This window comes from Lissotriton vulgaris, chromosome 5 (assembly GCF_964263255.1).
Source record: "Lissotriton vulgaris chromosome 5, aLisVul1.2, whole genome shotgun sequence".
Lineage (NCBI taxonomy): Eukaryota > Metazoa > Chordata > Amphibia > Caudata > Salamandridae > Lissotriton > Lissotriton vulgaris.
In genome coordinates, this window is record NC_141693.1 from 827,620,154 (window position 1) to 827,640,302 (window position 20,149).

Genomic DNA, 20,149 nt, shown 5'->3' on the forward strand with positions numbered 1-20,149 from the left:
TTAACTAATGGACAACAAGACCAGATTAATTCTCTATTTATTTGATTTTTATTTTAGAAATGTTAAATCTCCTAGCATGACCTTACTTTATTAAACCTTTAGTTCGAATTTAATTAATTCACCTAAAGAAAGAGAAAATGAATTCAAACAGTTTACATTTATTAGCAGAATAATTCAGAAAAATAAGTCAAAGACATATTACCAATCTTCTCGGCAATAGAAATCAGGTTTAGAACAGCAATGTTCCTAAAAACAGCCTCTCTATTCTTTCTCGATGTTCAACACCCATCAGGACTCCGACCCCGTCAAAAGTTAAAGTCAGGAAAAATGTCAAAGTCTTTGCACCAAGGAAAAATCGATCAGTCCGACAGCATGTCGTGGTGTAAAAAGTAATTCAAAAGCAAGATTTTTTCTCTCCTCCAAACAACCTCTTTTATACCCTTTTCCCCTAGCTATCTAACTAAAATTTGAAACTTTTAAGGTCCGCATTCAATTCTCATTGGTCCATTCACGGGGTGAATGAGGATAACCTTAACCCCTCATTGTCCATATTTCTGCCTAGTCATATCTCTAAGCACAATAACGTTCCGATTGTTTGTTATTGCATTCTTTCACCCTTGTCCTTTAACCTGGACATCTTAACTTGGCACCATTCTGCTCTTCAGGCCACGCTGACCTTGACCTTGACACCAGCTACACAGGCACAGATTGCTTGCACATCTCTCGAGCACAGTTGCGCATTCGTAGAAAGACATTCTCTTGGAGTCTCGCAGACCCTCCATGCTTAACTAGGCCTCATAGGCCATAACATGAACTATCATAGAAACAAACACAAGTAAAACCCTTCTGTTTACCTCCCCCCTTCTATGTCCACCCTGTTAGTGGTTACCTAGCTCAAAAGCCACATATATGTGTTGTTTTCTTACCATTCTCCATCATTTCTGCCACAATACAATTATATAAAACGGTGATGGATCAAGCCCTGATCTTTGGACTGGGTAAGAGTGGTCTGCTTAATTCAGACACTCTGTTCATCGCCACCCCCTTTTGTGAATCGTTTGATTAGAATATAGCATTTCCGCACTATATTAATAAGACAATTTCACATAATTAATAGATTACGGTTTGCAACACGAGCAAATTAGTATCCCACGTGTATTTTTGTGTGTGCTTTCTATTCTACGTTGGTTAATTTAAAACCACATGATTAATACATAATACAGTTATGGGAAGGTGACTTCATGAGGGGTATACAAACATTTTTGATTTCACCCTCTCTCCATCAGATGCTAGGGGGTACTTTATCCCATATAACACATGGACACACCATCACTTTTCCCACAAACCACTTAAAACCTTAGAGTGTAGCTTCTTCATGTTAAAAAGTGAGCATGCATTAAAATCTGAAAAATAGCACATCTAGTGCAAAATTAAACACATCAAAAACCTTTTTGCTATTTGTTGAAAACTGTTATTCAAAATAGTTCAATAGAAGTCAATAAAAAAAAAAGCTGCACCAGAAAGGAATGTGTACAAACATGCAGAAAGGTTCTAGCTTTTTTCTAACTTTCTAATGAATGCATATCATTCTAAGCTAGAAAATAGAGCAGAAGATAGAAACGCAATGATCTGTTTTGTTTCTCTAATTATGCTCCGTGACCTGACCTGCCTTACTCCTCAGCTGCTGACAAGCACAATAAGAAGGTAATGTCAGAACTCAACTGTAATAACATGTAGTCAAGTTCTGACTTCTTTTCTTTACAGTTGGCAACTGGATGCGTGATAAATTGCCAATTATAAATAAATTAGAGCGATTACAGAATCCCATGTATTATATAACTGATTGTGAAGACTGCATACCCTGAGTAAATCAACACCTATTCGGTGTTGTCAGCCTCCAGACATTCAGGCCAACATTTTCTTGATTTGCATTCTTGGATGTATGTTGGTCCATCCGAGAAATGGAATAAAATATTGGGCACATTTTTATATAAAGAATCTCCACATTTTTCATTATATGTTCTTGATGCAATGCACTGTTGATACATTGTTTGCACAAATACATATACACAGCTCTCACAACTATGCAGTAAAAGGGTTCAAGTAGCCTGATGAAATATATAGTTGTATGATAGCATTTGTAACATGAATTTGAATAGGCAATCATTGCTACCTGAAAGCATTTACAATGGAACTGAAGGCTGGAAATAGTATTTGAAGATAACTATTCATAAGTAAAAAACTAGTAGGATCCCATAAAATGTGTAAAAATATTGCACAATTTTTTTAATACGAGGCACACAGCTCTGTTCATAATATCGACCGCAGTCAGAGCTTTGCAGTAAAGAAACAAAAGTGCCTTGGAGCTAGGCACCAGATAATACTAAGGTTCTCTAAGAATGCTCCTAATCATCTCTATTTGATCAAAGCCTTTCTTCTGACAATACCCAAAAACACTTTGGGGCCAATTGCGATGTCGGTCGGAAAGCCTCTGACCGCTGGTTGGAAGCTTTCCAACTGGGTCAGGGGCTTTCCGACTGATACAGTTGGTTTGCAGTTCAACCTCCAACTTACGATGTCGGTGGTCGAAGTGTAAACTGGCCGGTCTTTCCACGTGGTTCCAACCGGCCTTTGGAGACTGCCATCTGTTCAGAACTGCAGTGTAATCCGATATGGTCAGCGTTTCTGACCTCGGGATTACGATGTCAGTTTCCAAATGCATTTCTGTTCTGGTCTTTCCGACACTGAAAGGCTGTTGGAAAGTGACTTTGGGGGCCCCTAGCAGGGCACCCTTGCATCCACAGCCTACGTTCGGTGGCCGAGGGGGTACAAAGGCTGCCTCCCTGTGAAACCCTGCACTGTGTGGCAGGCACCATGGGTGCCTGCCACAGGGTGCAGGTTTTTCCACACACACCCATTTCTCAATGGGAGCTTGTGTTACAGCTGGTTAATGGCCATATCACAAGCTCCCATAGGGAAATGGGAGTATGCAACTAAACAGTGTTCGGTCACATCATAATCAGGTGGTCAGAATTGGAAACCAGATGTCGGTGGGTCCAGAGACCATGACGGTGTAGGTCGGAGGCAACTTAGATTTTAGTATTGGTAACAAACTGGCTCACTCAGAGTTATACTAATAACATTATAATGGCTGACTGACTTTTTGACATGCCCAGCTCTTGCTCGGAGATCCTCTATATTTCTATTGATAAAAACATAGTGTTAATCAGAACTCTGCTCTTCAGAATAACCATGGACATTCAGACCAAGCCTTGAGTGTAGTGCAGCAGTTCTCTTTTTGCAGAGAGAGACCAACTGAAGAGAGCTTTTACTACATGCCATCTAGCATTTCCTAAATGTCAACAAAACTTTTTTACATACATAAAGCCATCATAGAATACAGCCCTCTATGAGCAAAGATCTTGACAGGCTGGTTAGAACCTTTAAATGTACCAACTGCAAAACACAAAATCAGGGAACAATAACTCAAATAGAAAGAAAGGCCAAAACACAGCTAAAGGTCCTCTGCAACAGCCTAACAAATGATAACAGAAAAAAGTAAATTTGCTCCAGTGGCTCTGTTGCTTACCTCCCATGCACTGTTCTAATTCCGTCTACTTCAGTAGTTGACCAAATTTTCTTTGAAACAACCAAGGACAATCACTTTACTTCCATTTGCATAAAATTGTTAAAATATGTATCCTAAATATCTGTAAATCACTGTGTCTTTTGCATGTTTTCAAAGCCCCTCTTTGTCACCTCTTGGTCCCTGTAATTTTATTTAACACACACACACATGCTATTTTATTTGTATAGTTCAAGCTTCTGAAGTTTCTGTTTGACATGCTCCTGTTGCTCAGTTTACACCAATGTCGTATTGGTAAGTCGGGCACTCAGCAATGACCGAGGGGCTGATATCCTAGTTCCAGCTGTGCGCCTCTTTTTTGGTTTTGGACAGCCTGAGGGCCGATTTGGGCGATGTATGTGCGGCATCAAATACCGGCCTCAGCCCTGTGGGTGCCTGAGTGGCCTTTCTGGAGGCAGATGGGCCTCTGTTACCTCCTTTTTACGAACGGGCAGAGATGTCATTCCTTTTCTCTCACTGGGCAGGCCCATTCATGTATGCAGATTTAGCGGGCAGGGGGGCAGAGTAGAAGTGGTCTCGCTTGTGTTCAGGTTTGGTTCACCAGTGTGAACTAATCCATGCATTTTTTTATCTAAGTGAAGTTAAGTAAACATGCCTCTGTCAGGGACCCTCCCCCTGCTCATAACATTTTGCTGATACAGTGTTTTGCGGATAGGCAATCTACAAATATGAGTCACTTTGCTTTTTAGTATGCCCGGACCTATTTTTTTTATCCCAATTCAATCCTGGCCCCAACCCTCAGCAAGGTCCTCTGCTCACAACCTGAGCACCTACTGTAAATATCCCTATCAAAGCAGCACACAGCAGGCACAGAGTACTACCCCCCTACCTAAAGCCCTTGTCTTCTGCCCCAACTTTGAAACCAAATCACATACCTAATTTGCCCCTAGTCCTCGATAACAACACTTTCCTCCTCCTATGAGATCTCAGTTTTCATCTTGAAGACTAGACTGACACCAACTCAGCTGCCTTTCTTGACAATCTCGAGAACCTGGGAGTATTCAAATACGTCAATGAGCCCACCCGTGCCATCAGACACATCCTAGACCCCATCTTTATATCTTCCGACAACACTACAATCAACACCCCTAGACCTGTCACCTGGGCAGACTATGCCTAAGTAAGTTTTACCATCAAGGTCCACCAATCCATAAGAGCCTCCATACCAGGCCCAGCACCCCGACACTGGAACATACTAGCATAGGTGGACAGGACCAACGCCCTAAATGAGCAGAAACCAAAACCAACAGGCATCCTGGCATGCAATATCGAGGATTTCAACATGTGGATCACCATTAGTGCCAAAATTATTGCCCCCATGTAATGAAAAACAGAGCAAAGACCAGAACACAAATCAGCAAACAACTGGAACAGAAATGGAGAACCAGCAAAGGAGAAGTGGAAAAATACACCCTCAAAGCCTCCCAGAGGAGATACCACCAGCTCATCCGAGAAATCAATAGGAAGGCCCTAGTTGAATCAATAAACTCCAGAACCAACAGCAGCAAAGACGTCTTGCCAATTGTCAAAGACTTTACCACTCCCATAGCTCTCACAGGAAACATCAACACATCACATGACCTGTGCAACGACCTCTTGAACTTCTTCTGCAGAAAAATCCCAACCGTTAAAGAAACTTCCCCCACAATTGGACGACCGAACACATGGTCCTCTCTTGAAGTTAACACAATCACCACATGGGAAAAGTTAGCAAAGAGGAAGAAACCACAGCAATCATGAAAACCAAATTCTCCGGGCCTGAGCTGACTTCTGCCCCCACCACGCCTTTGACAAAGGAGCTATGACTATCAGGGAGGCCCTCAACATGCAGCTGTCAATACCCTCCTAAAGAAACCCTCAGCTGACCCAACCAAACTTGACAGTTATCAACAGATATCCCTCCTTCTCTACCCAACCTAAGTCCTGGAAAAAACTCCTCTCCGACCACCTCACCAAACACCAGCCTCTCACCACCACATAATCAGGACAGAAATTGAAGTTGTAGCAGCAATGGATGCCATCCTGATGATCCTCAATGCCTAAAAGCGCAGCCCTCCCCTTCCAAACCTATCAGCAGCCTTCAACACCATCTCCCATCCCATTCTAACCCAATGACTCCACAAAGCTGGCATCCAGGGACTTGCCCTTGCATGGATTTGCCCCTTCCTCCCCGGAAGAACCCAATCTGTCAACATGCCCCCTATGCCTCTGAAGCAAGAGATGTTATTTGCTGAGTCTTGCAGGGCTTCTCATTCAGCCCAATACACTTGAACATAAATGTGACCCATGGCCAATATTATACAAGCTCACAACAAACATCCTTACGTCAACGACATGTAACTGATCCTGTGCCTCTTAGACAAAACACCCAAAACCAGGAACAAGTTCACCACATGCATGATAGAAGTAGCCACCTGACTGAAATCAAATTGCATCAAATTGGTCTCAGTCAAGCTGAGGTGGTAGTCTTAGGGAAGAACTCCTCACAATAGGACTCCACCTGATGGCTCATGCCCGCCCCATGCTCTGCTCACAAGTGAGGAACCTCTGAATCATTATAGACAAGAAACTGGACTTCTTCTATACAATAAGGGGCAGATTTATGAAGGGCTTGCGCCACGTTTACGCCGCCGTTGCGTGACGCAACGGCACGGAAACGTGGCGCATCCCTGCGCCCTATTTACAACGTGACGCATCTAGGAGATGCGTCACGTTGTACAGCACTGCGCCATGAGGAGGCGTTCCTGCGCAGGGGGGGGGGGGGGGGCGTTCCTGCGCAGGAACGCCTCCTGAAAGTGGCTGAGTGAAATCTATGAGATTTCACTCAGTCACTTTCAGGGCAATGCTGCATCAAAACCCTGCGCCTGCTTGAAGCAGGCGTAAGGCTTGAGGCAGCATTGAAAGAATAGGCCCCCCCCAGAGCATTGCTGGAGCTGCGTTGTGCTTGCGACGCAACTCCAGCAATGCGCCACATTTCCGGCACAGATGCGTCACGCATCTGTGCCGTTTTTGCCCCATGGTGCGCCGCATCATAAATGCATATTTACAACAAGGGGTGGTGAGGGACAGAGTCTCTGAATTAAGCAGAAAGCTCTCACCCAGTCAAGAGATCAGGGCTAGATCCAACACCGTTTTTTTAGCTCACTGCACCATCCCAGTTTCAGAACCTGGCTGTATGCAAATTAGTCTGTTCCTGTCCCAGTGCATGATGGGGACAGGGCAAACCAAACTACAAAAGCCAATTCTTACACTGGGAAGGAAACAAGCTCCCGGGGACCGGTTTCTGGCATTACAGCCGTCTTCGGCCCGGTTTGCTTGAATCCTGATGGTGCAATGAGCAAGGGTCTCACATCTGAGAATACCCTTCCACGCTTAGGGTGGACAAAAATATTTACAACAAGGGGTGGTGAGGGACAGAGTCTCTGAATTAAGCAGAAAGCTCTCACCCAGTCAAGAGATCAGGGCTAGATCCAACACCGTTTTTTAGCTCACTGCACCATCCCAGTTTCAGAACCTGGCTGTATGCAAATTAGTCTGTTCCTGTCCCAGTGCATGATGGGGACAGGGCAAACCAAACTACAAAAGCCAATTCTTACACTGGGAAGGAAACAAGCTCCCCGGTAGCTTGTCTCCTTTCTGGTGAAGAATTGGCTTGGTAGTTTAGTCTGCCCTGTTCCCATGATGCACTGGGCCAGGGACAGACTGATTTGCATATAGCCAGGTTCTGAGCTGGGATTGGGCAGTGAGATAAATAACGGTGATGGATCAAGCCCTGATCTTTGGACTGGGTAAGAGTGGTCTGTTTAACTCAGACACTCTGTTCATCACCACCCCCTTTTCTAAATCGTTTTTGGCCACTATAGGTGTGGCAGGGTATACTCAGACATGAGTCCCTTTCTCACTGCTCCATCAGGATTCAAGCAAGCCGGGCCGAAGAAGGCTGAAATGCCAGAAACCGGTCCCCGGTAGCTTGTCTCCTTTCTGGTGAAGAATTGGCTTGGTAGTTTAGTCTGCCCTGTTCCCATGATGCACTGGGCCAGGGACAGACTGATTTGCATATAGCCAGGTTCTGAGCTGGGATGGGGCAGTGAGATAAATAACGGTGATGGATCAAGCCCTGATCTTTGGACTGGGTAAGAGTGGTCTGTTTAACTCAGACACTCTGTTCATCACCACCCCCTTTTCTAAATCGTTTTTGGCCACTATAGGTGTGGCAGGGTATACTCAGACATGAGTCCCTTTCTCACTGCTCCATCAGGATTCAAGCAAGCCGGGCCGAAGAAGGCTGAAATGCCAGAAACCGGTCCCCGGTAGCTTGTCTCCTTTCTGGTGAAGAATTGGCTTGGTAGTTTAGTCTGCCCTGTTCCCATGATGCACTGGGCCAGGGACAGACTGATTTGCATATAGCCAGGTTCTGAGCTGGGATGGGGCAGTGAGATAAATAACGGTGATGGATCAAGCCCTGATCTTTGGACTGGGTAAGAGTGGTCTGTTTAACTCAGACACTCTGTTCATCACCACCCCCTTTTCTAAATCGTTTTTGGCCACTATAGGTGTGGCAGGGTATACTCAGACATGAGTCCCTTTCTCACTGCTCCATCAGGATTCAAGCAAGCCGGGCCGAAGAAGGCTGAAATGCCAGAAACCGGTCCCCGGTAGCTTGTCTCCTTTCTGGTGAAGAATTGGCTTGGTAGTTTAGTCTGCCCTGTTCCCATGATGCACTGGGCCAGGGACAGACTGATTTGCATATAGCCAGGTTCTGAGCTGGGATGGGGCAGTGAGATAAATAACGGTGATGGATCAAGCCCTGATCTTTGGACTCGGTAAGAGTGGTCTGTTTAACTCAGACACTCTGTTCATCACCACCCCCTTTTCTAAATCGCATCATAAATGCGGCGCACCATGGGTGGCGTAGCTGTGGTGCACTGTGGCGCATGTTAACTGGCGCATTTCTCGGGATGCGCCAGTTAACATAAATCTGCCCCTAGGGATCTAAAGAGGGAACAATCAGATTAGGTCGCCCTCCACTCAAAGTCATAAACAACAACAATTAGACCTAATCTGCTCAGGTAAACATCCTATTTACTTCATGAGTGGAAATGGAAGTTTATTTTCTTCCATTCCCACTCATAAAACAAACTGGATATGTCTGCCTAAGTCAACACAGCGGTTTTTGCCTGCTTCAAAACACAATTATGCTGAAGCAAATCATCAACTGTCTACCGGACAACATCAGGAAAGCGATCACCCAACCCTACAACACAGAAGACTGGCCAATGGAACCACACTGTATAAAGGAATCCCAAACCAGCTCAACAGAAGACTGCAGGCCGTCCAAAATGCAGCAGCCAGACTAGTCTGCAACCTTTCACGCCGAGCACCCATCATTACATACCTTAAGAACTCCACTGGCGACCAATACACAAGGGTGGACATTTTAAACTCCTCACCCACAACTACAAAGCTTACCACACCACTGACTTTGGCTACTGAGCAGTTGCATTAATTTCCACCAACCTTCCAGACACCTCCACTCTGCTGGTCTCTCATTAGCACACACCCAACACGTACACAAACGCAGAGCAAGTGGCCATGCCTTCTCATTCCTTGCCTGCAAAACCTGGTGTTACCTCCAACAACACATTAGAGGTTTCTCCTCTCTTCCCGACTTTTGCACTAAGCTAATGATCTGGCTTTTTGAGTAAAATCAGTAAATCATCCTAAGATTTCATTCAAATTTCAAACATGGTAATGTCTTCAATGGCATAAAATTGGTGCCCTGGACCACAATGCAAGGCAGGTGCGTGGGCCCCACCTCCAGATGGTTAGTCAAAAACCACTACAATTTGTGTTTGGGTGTCTAATTTGAGTGGTAGCTGTGGGGGGGAGGCAGCGGCATTCATTTTTCGTTACTGTCATCAAGAAAGAGATAGATGGACAACTAAAGACAAAAGAGGGATGATAAAAAACTGAAAGAGTGACATAAAGATGCAGGGAATGTCTGGTGGTTGATTAAAGAGGCATGAGATAGAATCAAGACTACATAGGCTTTGTATTTGGCACACTGATCTTCAATCGCAATGGCCGTGGGCTTCTGAGAAAAACTTTGGGCCCTGGCACTTAATCTTAATCAGCCAAGATGCAACTACTTTTTCTGCACCAATGCTTTTCTGAAGGGTTTAATATGTGCACAAAATACCTACATTTCCTTTTCTGTAGTAAATTCTGTACTTACCGCTGCACTGATAATGGCGATTGTAGACATAATCTGTTCAAAAAAGAAAAAAAGTTATTGTTAAGAATAAATAGGGAGAAGTAAGAAGCACAGTAGAACAGGAAACACCTTATTTAACAATGATATATTTGAGTTTTTAGGTCAGTGTATTTTATGTACCATAAAGTACCTTAGTCTTATTAACCAATATCCCTCTGCCCACTACACACTGCCAGACCTCCAGTATTGCAGAACATGTACTTTGGAAAGCATAGGTCTCCACTGTACCTGTCTTCAGCAGCATCATCATCACCTCACTCTTTGGGCTCTACGCTAAGAAAAAAGAATATGTAATGTTGAGGACATTAAATATTAGAAAGCTCAAATTGATGATTATTTGACATACAAATCAAATAATATAGCAAGTAGTGCAATGCACTAATGAGGACACACAAGGAATGCTGACTATGAGTCTGTTTTCCACTTGCCTTTGTCTAATAACATGAAAGTAAAAAAAACTGACTTGGTGTTTGATGACCAAAAATCCACTTTGACTGGATCCTATTCTGTCCACCCCTCCCCTTGGTCACTTCACCATAATCCTTCTTCTAAACAAAACCAACCAACCATCACAAAGATACATCTTTGTATGGTGCTGATGTTAGACACTGTGGCTCGCTCTCTGCGAGAGTCCCCTGACATTTTATGCTCCTCCTTCCTCAAGTTCCTGCCCGAACTTTCAAAATGGAATTCTTGAGTGTGTGCTATTTTTTTTAAAGAAATGTTAGTGTTTCCAAAGTTTCAGTTGCTTAATGAAAATTCTAAAAATTCAACACTCCAGCATCACTTACATTGACTGTTACTGCTGCTTTCTTACTTTCTCTCACTCCTTATGAGTGAGCTGGTTTTAAGTGAGCTAAAAAGCAGAGGTTTTCCTTCTTTATACACACAATCCAATGAAGTATTGAAACTTTGATACCTGTATACTTAATTCGACAGTGAGAGTTAGTGATTCACTCCAAACATCTAATAAGGAACTGCCTGTTGTCTTATTTCCTTCCATGCAGTAGAAAGGTTTATATTATCTTTCTCAATATCAGAGTTGATTCCATCTTCTTCTGACTGCTCAACACTAAAACAATGTTTGCTTTTCATTTTGTTATCTCTTAACTTGGTGGATCCCCAACAAATTCCTCGTTTTGCATAAGAGCTCCCCCTCACCTTTTTTTGTGTGCTTGCAACAGCCTTCCTGGCTGTTCTCATCATACTTTTGGAGCAGCGTAATTCAGTGCTCCACCCCTTTATGCGTAACTTATATATTCAATGCGTGTTTAACTGTATTCATTTGTGTGCATTTTATGAATCAATTTTAGTGAATGGCTATACAGTTGCTTTGATGAGAGCCACCTGTATATTTAGTTGGTTTATCATAAATCTATTCACCATGAATGGAAATTATATACCTTTCCTAAATGTACTCAATATATCTACTGATGCTAACTGTATTTATTTAGAAACAATTTTGACTCTAACATTGGCCTAGCTTGTAACCAGGCATGAGTTGCACACGTTTCATTTTCTAAAATATTTGCCAGTGTCTTGTGTTTTTTACTCTACTGCAGTTGTCTTATCAAAGTGTTCATAAGTTGTTAAGTTACAATAGGCTCATTGTTTATTTATCAGACTGGCAGGCAACTGAACATTAATTAAAAGTTGGACTCAGATATGAAAACTGAGAGTTGAGAGATCTTCCTGAAACAGGCAAATCGTACTGATGTTATACCCAAGGTCTCATATATGATTGCTCCTTTGTTGAGAGCTGGGAAACTACAGAGCCTACCTCCTCGCCGGGAATATATTTTTCAGATTGGTTCCTTTGGACAAAACTGATATGGAGAAAGCCTTCAAGAATCTTCATTAATGCTTTAATTGTGTTTTGTTTAGAATAGAATACCAGACCCTGTACTGACTTCACTAGGAGACTTCTTCTCAACTTATTTCTTTTCGTTTCCTTTTAAATGTGTATGCTCTTACACTATATATTTCTTCAATTTTGTTGACTTATTTAACCTGTAACCTGAACTAAATTGTTACTAAAACCCTCAAGGTTTAGGTACCATATCTCTGTCATTTGTGTGGAGCCACATTGGTTTCAATATAGTTTAAATGTATTGCTGATGTTAGCTCTTTTCTAACACTTCAAGTTGACAATCAAAGGTCCATAGGACCAATGAGCGAATCTCTGATGAATTTACCTAGAGAGTGAGATTGAAGAAACCCTGCAATATCACCGTTTCTATCTAATTTCTTAACCTTGCTGCTCCTTTTGCCTATGCCAACAGGTAAAGTGTTTGTTTTTGCGTTGCTCCTGTCACACCACACCTTTGCTGAACTAGAAAGCAAATTCAGTAAAAAAAAAATCTAACTCGTTACTCATGTCGTCTTTTGGTTTTCCAAATCGATTGCTTATACTCGTGCTTTACTGGATAATGTACCCGCATGGCATAATGCATTCAATGACAAATTCCCCTAAGCACAGTTGAATCTACACGTACATTGAGTTATACAATTATTACATGGTACTGCCTTCCTCTAACCACATCCAAACAGACAGAAAGTGTTGTTGTTCCACACAAAGAGTGCAGGGCCTGTCAAAGCTTCCTCCCTCGCAAAAAGGTATATTTTGCCTAAGTGATTTAAGACTAGGACAATGATTTTCTGAGCATCTCAGTAAGACCAACCACCACCCACTTACACCACCTTGCTTTCGCCAGTTCATCACAATTCCTGCACGGAGAAGAGTTCCCAGATTAACACGCATGTCTTTCTCAAACATTCAATCCCCATACCTCAATATCTACCCACCCTTAGTGACAATTCAAGGAGGTCTGCTTCAAAATTTTAAGGCTTCCTAATTTTTTAGATGCTATATAGTTCTAGACAGAAAAGTAACTGCAAATTGCAAACCAAGATGGGTTTCCATGATCCCAGCTGGTTGCTGCCTGTGCATGCTGCCTCCCAGTTAGTCTATATAATGAACCAGGTCTCTGGGACTGTACTATCACCATTGAGTTAAGGGAGGGCTGATTTACTGGGGCTTTTAGAGTCCGCCTTACCTTGTGTTGCTTTTAAGGATCACACTGTGTTACCTGTGGCCCCCCGGTCCACCGCAGTCAAGAGCGGACTGTTTGAGTGGAGGGAGGTCACAGGGGAACTCGGCACGCGATTTTTTAACCCACTTCCGGGTTGTGCCATACGCGGCCGCCATCTTGGGGCAAGGGACGCTTTAGTATTTTGCGTTTCCCTTCCCAAGGCAGGCCCTTTAAAAGCAGCCTATGAGGCTGGCGAGCAACGGGGGGGGGGGGTGGCTAAGCACGCAACGAGGCTGGCAGCGATCTAAGACAGCTCCAGCGTGAACCTCGACATCGGGGGTAAATTATCCAGTAATTACCCCGTCTAGCCAGCCGCCAGTTGGGGCATAGCACTGTGGAACCTTCGTTCGGCATCGGACCGACTTTCGAGCTCCTGCGAGCTCCGAACCCGCACCGACACTGCAAGGCAAGTCCAGGACGGACGAGGAGCAGCTACACCGGCGGGGCCCACAACGCAAGCCCGGGGCCGAACCGGAAGTGCGGGCCGCGAGGACCGGAGTCGGCCAAGACCACACAGAGGGAGCCAAACTGGGACACTGCCCATCATCGTAGACCCCCGAGGCCGCCGAGCGCAACAGCAGCCAGACGAGTCCCCTCACTGCGGAGAGGACATGAGATGCCCGTGGCGGGCTGGAGCCAGCAACCGCCGAGATCCAAAACGAGGATACAGCTGCCGGTACGGTGAAGACCCCCCCTCGCTCCCTGGCAGTGGTGCCGGCTGGCGGACGCCCACGGGAGAGGTAGAACGTGCTACAGCGGCGGCGGGCGGCAGGCGGGGGTCCGCTTTCCAGGGGCCTGCACGCCTGCCCGCATTTGCAGACAGTGTACCCGGGAGGGACGACCCGCATCCCAGGGGCGCCAGGGCCGGAAACTAGAGACCCCGCACCGCCCCAACAGGTCTGGCGAACACGGAAAACAGCGGCACCGGGGGCGCTGATGGGCCCTTGACATAGCCAGGAAGGAGCACCCTCACAACTGGGGCGGCGCACGTCTGACAACCAAGCACTGTGAGCCTGACACGTGGACACAGAACTACAGTGGGGAAGACACGCCCGGGCCGAGATCCCTTGGGGGACATGGTACAGCTTGAAGGCTGAGGGCACCAGTGAAGAGACACGTGGGTATCTTCAGGGCCGTACACAGGGCCCACAACCCACCACCGTTAAGGCTCATGTACACCAGCCGCCGCTGGTCGTCCACGCAGGGAGCACCACGATTAGCGGGGTCACAGGCCATTGCAGGGGTGCGTAGAACGGCAGCCCCCGAGGCCTCACCAGGAAGCGCCCGCTCTTGCGGACTCCCCCAAGACTGCAAAAAGGAGAACTACCGCGGGGGTGCTACCGACTAGGAGCCCCACAATCAACAAGGGCGCTGAGGCCCACAATGTACACGGCGAGGGAACCGCGAGGCCTCACCCACCCCGCAACCTTACTCCAACAGCTGGAAACTACTGCGGCGGAGCCGTGGGGGACACGGAGCACGCGGCTTCCGGGGCTGCCGCCGCCGCTAACCACGACTGACTGGGGGACGCGGAGGGGGTGAAACCCACGCCGGCACATCGCTGCCCACACACCGACCCGCTTGGCCCGACCAAGGCAAACACACGGAGAACCCGCTTCTCACATCACTTTGGCGGCGTGGTGGTGCTACGCTCGCACCGCTCACCCCCCAACTGGGCGAGGACCCACGTTACTCCATCTGGTCCACCTGTCCTGGGCCCTCTACCGGAGGACTTTTCCTGAACAGTAGCAGCAAGCCCAGGGCTACTGACGGCAACGACACAGTAAGACGCCCCTGCGGAGGCACAGGCGAGCAGGACCCTGCCCATGTCTGGAGGCGCGGGGAAGCTCACTGGAGCAGGGGGCATGCACCCGAAAGGCAAAATGGACAAGACTCCAAAGCCAAATGAAGCTGAACCGGTGACGGCCAGACTGGATTCGGTCCTTGCAACCATGGAGCGGCTAGAGAACTCCATACAGTCCACCCGAACGTCGCTGGAGGCGAAAATTGACGGAGTCGCCATGGGCCTGTCGCACCTGAGGGCGGATCATAAAAAACTCGCTGAACGCACCACGACTCTGGAGCACACCGTAACAGACCTGGAGCCAAAAGTTACACAATCGGACAAGCAACTCAAGGACCTACTCAACAGAGTCGACTTCCTAGAAGACAGGGCAGAGGATGCAGAAGGACGGGCGAGACGCAACAATGTCCGTATAGTGGGTTTACCCGAAACATGGGAGGGGAGAGATCCTACTACACACGTGGAGGACTGGCTCCGCGCCCTGCTGCCGGAGGGCGCCCTATCGCCTCAATTTGTGGTCGAGCGGGCACACAGGGTTCCATCCAGACCACTCCCAACGGGCTCTAATCCGCGCCCGCTACTTATCCGCATCTTGAACTATAGAGATCGCGACTCCGTCCTGAGGGAAACCCGCAAGGTCGGCACTATCCAGGTGGACAATGCCAATATCATGTTTTTCCCAGACTACACAATCCAGGTGCAGTGCCAGAGACACTCATTCCTGATTCCCGGCAAGGCTGCGAGTGATAGCAAATGAAAAGACCCACTTCTTCAACACCTCGGAGGAGGTGGAAGCCTGGCTGGACAACGGGACAGACAAAGGCACCACGAGGCCAGGAGACCAGCCCCGAACCAGAAGGTGCAGGGGCTCTAAACGGAGGCGCGGGAACAGATCGCCCTCGCCAGCAGCGAGCGGAACACAACATGGCGCAAGTCCACCGAGGAGGAAATGCGACGGGCACAACAGGAGGCTTTGCAGATGGTCACGGAGCTCAGCAGTTCACCGACCTAGCGCTCTCTGCCGACCACCAGCCCCAGAGCAATATTGAGCGACGACGAGGCAATTTATGGAATACCGGACTCACAAGCCTCGGGAGGCCTGCCTGATATCACACCGCAGACGTCGGATTTGTTCGGCTAACAGACTGGTGCACTCCGGCACCCCCTCCCCCTTGTTCCCCAACTCCTTTCAATCACACTACTAGCACTTCCAATATGAAGGGAGTGGAGTGCTGGAAGAGGACCGACACGAGACACTGAGAAACCACATGAAAGATGGCTGATGGAACGGACCGTCCCTGCAGAGGCACACACCTGTGACGCAGTGAGTAGATGCTGAGACATGTGGGGTGATGGCTGACAACAGAGGGACGGACACGGGTAGCCACTCTTAACAGACCTTGCTAGAATGAACACGCCCCCAGCCAGGTCCCTTTTGACGGGCCAGTGCCGCTGCTGCACACTGCAAACTGACACATGTGGTGCCACGCAACTTTATGGACGCCCTGCAGTGTTTATCACGACGACCATTGAGTGGCCGGTTAGGACAGCATGCTTCCCCATGTGCGAACACGCACGCACTCACGCTTTGCTTAAAGTTAATGTCTCACTTGCCCAGCGTGATGGGCAGCAACCCCCCAGACTTGAAAGTTGACTATCTCAGTAGAGTGTTTGGGCGACTGCACGTTCCGCAGCCGACCTTTTGGTATTATCCCCTGTTAATGTTTCCCCTCCCCCCTTTCTCTGGCATATTCTGCATCCACAGGCTAGTGAAGATTTCATTGTATTCATTATCGTGCCCCACAGGTGTAAGTGGAAATGTTGTTGTGATGGGTGGTGGGAGGCTCTTCAAGGGGACGCATGTGGCGGGGGGGAATGGAGAGTGGGGCTCACCTGAAGAAATGTGATGACTGCGATTAAGATCTGCACTTGGAATGTGCGTGGTATACACACACCCTCGCGTAGGTACATGATCTACTCATACCTGAAGAGACATTAGGTCCAAATAGCACTCTTGCAGGAGACACATTTAACTGCACCTGAGGTACATACGCTACGCAGACGGTAGCGAGGACACTTATACGCGACAGGGTTCTCCTCCTATGCACGAGGTATGCTGGTATGGATGAGACCAGGGATCCCATTTGACATCAAAGACTCTTACATAGATTGAGAGAGGAGGCTGGTAGCTGTGAAGGGGCGCCTGGACGGACGCCCGATAGTCTTGGCGTCGATTTATGCCCCCAACACAGACCAGCAGGGCTTTTTCACAAGAGTATCGATGGCCCTATCACACTGGCACGGGATCCCCTGGGTATTGGGAGGGGACTACAATTGTGCGCATCCTCCCGCCCCCACCTGGAAACTGCAGCCGGATCTCCTGTTGGACGCACCTTTCCGAGACTCACTGTTCACACACATAGTGCACTACTTCGAGGAGAATACGGGTACAGCCACCACCCCCCAAATAGAATGGGATGCATTCAAAGTGGTCATACGGGGACAGTGCCTGGGTACACAGGTCAACTTTAAACGGCAAGTTGAGAGATACCTCAAAAGGGTAGAGGCAGAGCTGCTACGACATGAACTAGACACGGTGAGGGATGACGGAGCAGGGTTGCGAACTGCGCAAGCGGAACATGAGCGGCTAATAGAGAGACTGCGGTGCTTGAATTACGCAGCCCACGCGGCAGGCAGCCACGACAGAGGGGACAAACCAGGCAAGCTACTGACTTGGTTAATTAACAGGGAGGAAAAGACGAAACCGGTAACGAAAATACTGGGAGCCACTGGAGCACTCCTACACACTCAACAGGAGATACACTGCGCGTTCACTAGCCACTATAACAGGCTATACCGCTCTTATCTGCCTGCTCCTGCCCCAGACACTGAGGAATACCTCAGTTCGATACCTCTGCCGACACTCAGAGACGCCCAACGCGACGACTTAGCGGCACCCTTCACCTCAGAAGAACTCCGGGTGGTTATAGCGGCACTCTCCAATGGGAAATCCCCAGGCCCCGACGGATTCCCAGCGGAGTTTTACAAGGCATATCCGGACCTTCTAATCCCTGAACTGATCAAAATGTATGAGGCAGCGATAGAGGACTCCTCATTACCGCCCTCCTTCAATGAAGCAACCCTGGTCTCCCTCCTAAAACCCGGAAAAGACGGGACACAGTTGGGTTCATACAGGCCACTCGCCCTCCTGAATACTGACTATAAAATTCTAGCATCCACACTGGCCCGGAGACTAGCCCTATACACGCCCACACTGGTTCATGCAGACCAGAACGGTTTTGTGCCCAAACGCAGTACATCGCAAAATATCCGCCGGCTATTCAGGGTGCAGGAATATGCGCGAACGCCTTGGCCACGGTCGGGATGTCTTGTACTAGATCTGGAAAAGGCATTCGATTCAGTGGAATGGCCGTACCTCAGAGCTGTAATGCAGAAGTACGACCTGGGTGAGGCGTACACGGATATGGTCGGCCTCCTCGACCAGACACCCAACGTCCGGGTTCGGATTGGAGGCCTCCTGTCGGATATCATACAAGTCAGGCGGGGCACGAGGCAGGCTGTCCCCTGTCGCCACTGCTCTTCTCCTTAGCAATTGAACCTCTGGCGGAATTACTGAGGAGGCAGGGCGCAGAATGGGGCATTCCATTAATAGATGGCACACACGCGGTCTCGCTATATGCTGATGACCTGTTCCTCTACATTAGAGACCTCACTCAAATACCGCAGGGACTCACGGACACCCTACGAGAATTCACGACTCACTCGGGACTAAAAGTTAACTGCGGGAAATCCGTGTTCTACCCCTTTCACCCTGACATGCAGGAATGTGAGGTGCGACTGGGGGGAACAACGCTGACCTGGCACGCAGGCACCTTCAAATACCTAGGCATCCATATCTACCGGTCCCCGGCAGACATGATGGACGGCAACTTGGTCAGAGCTATCTCCTCCCTACGTGCCCAAATGGCTTTCTGGGGCACGCTCCCACTGAATGTCCCAGCCAGAGTCACCCTCACGAAAATGATAGGGTTACCGAGACTCCTTTACTATTACTCCAACATACCGGTGTACGTTCCCAACCGGATTTTCAGAGAGCTAGAGACTATGGTACGGGCACTCATTTGGAACACAGGAAGGCCCAGAGTGGCGCTGAAAAAACTATACGCCCCAACACTGACGGGGGCCTTGCGGTCCCCAATCAGGAGCTTTATTATCTTGCAGCACAACTCCAATGAGTGGTGGGCTGGCTCGTGGGGAAGAACCTGAGCGACACAGCCTTGGCACCGCCGGCCCTGACACAAGCACGGGTACTCGCGCTGTTCCACCCCTTAGCCAAAGCAACCCGCGGGACACAACTACACCTCACGGTGGCACTTAAATGCTACAAACGTGCACTGAGGCTCACGCGGGAGGTCACACCCTATGCCCCTGCACTCCCGCTTCTGGGCACACCCAGAGCCGGAGGAGTGATCACTGCGACTTTATTAGAAAGCTGGGAACGCGCGGGGATAGAAACGATGGCAGACTTGTACAAAGACAACACCCTGATCCCGTTTGGGAGCCTGGTGGAGGACGCTAATTTGCTAGCGGGGCAATTCCTACTACACGCCTCTATGATCCGAGAATACACAAGACACTGGGGAGACATGACGGAAGAACCTCAGATGCACCTGCCGATGCAGTACCTCCATATCATGGGGAATGGATCCCATGTGATACATTGGCTGGCACAGGCACTACAGTCACACACAACATGCACGCTCCAACCGTTGAGAGATAAATGGACCGCTGACAGGGGGAGGGACTGGACGGACAAGGAGTGGGAGAGAATCCTGGAAGGACCACGCCACATACCCCGCAACTCGAGATTTAAAATCATACAATTCTACGTCATACACAGGGCATATCTGTCCCCCGATAAAATAATCGATACTTTGCACTAGACACCTCCAGCTGCCCGCGCTGTTCGTTGCTAAATGCTGACCTTCTGCCCATGCTGTGGGCATGCCCCAGGCTGCAGATGTACTGGCAGGATGCCACTGCACTGTTAACGAAAGGAGCAGGGACAGAACTACGACATACTTGGGAGGCTTGTGTGCTGGGATTATTTAAGAGGACGAAGCAGAACAAAGCCCATCCCAGGTTCTGGGATCTGGGACTGATAACCACCAAACGGCTCATAACGCGTCATTGGAAAGACACACATCCGCCGCAGACGAAACATTGGTATGCCTCTCTCACCTACTGGGCGACAGCAGAAGGCACGGTTCTCCGTAGAGAAGAGACCGCGGGACGGAGGGCCATATCGATTG

At 48.0% G+C, this 20,149-nt stretch overlaps 1 protein-coding gene across 2 annotated transcripts in view; it reads right to left on the reverse strand.

Moving 5' to 3' along the window:
* Positions 1-20,149, reverse strand: part of LOC147711656 (uncharacterized) — a 523,516-nt gene that overhangs the window by 425,962 nt on the left and 77,405 nt on the right. For both annotated transcript variants that reach the window (XM_086920221.1, XM_086920220.1), the window contains exon 2: positions 9,882-9,914. In XM_086920221.1, coding sequence (XP_086776347.1) covers positions 9,882-9,911 — 30 coding nt within the window. In that variant the 5' untranslated portion in view covers positions 9,912-9,914. The remainder of the gene's footprint in view (positions 1-9,881; positions 9,915-20,149) is intronic.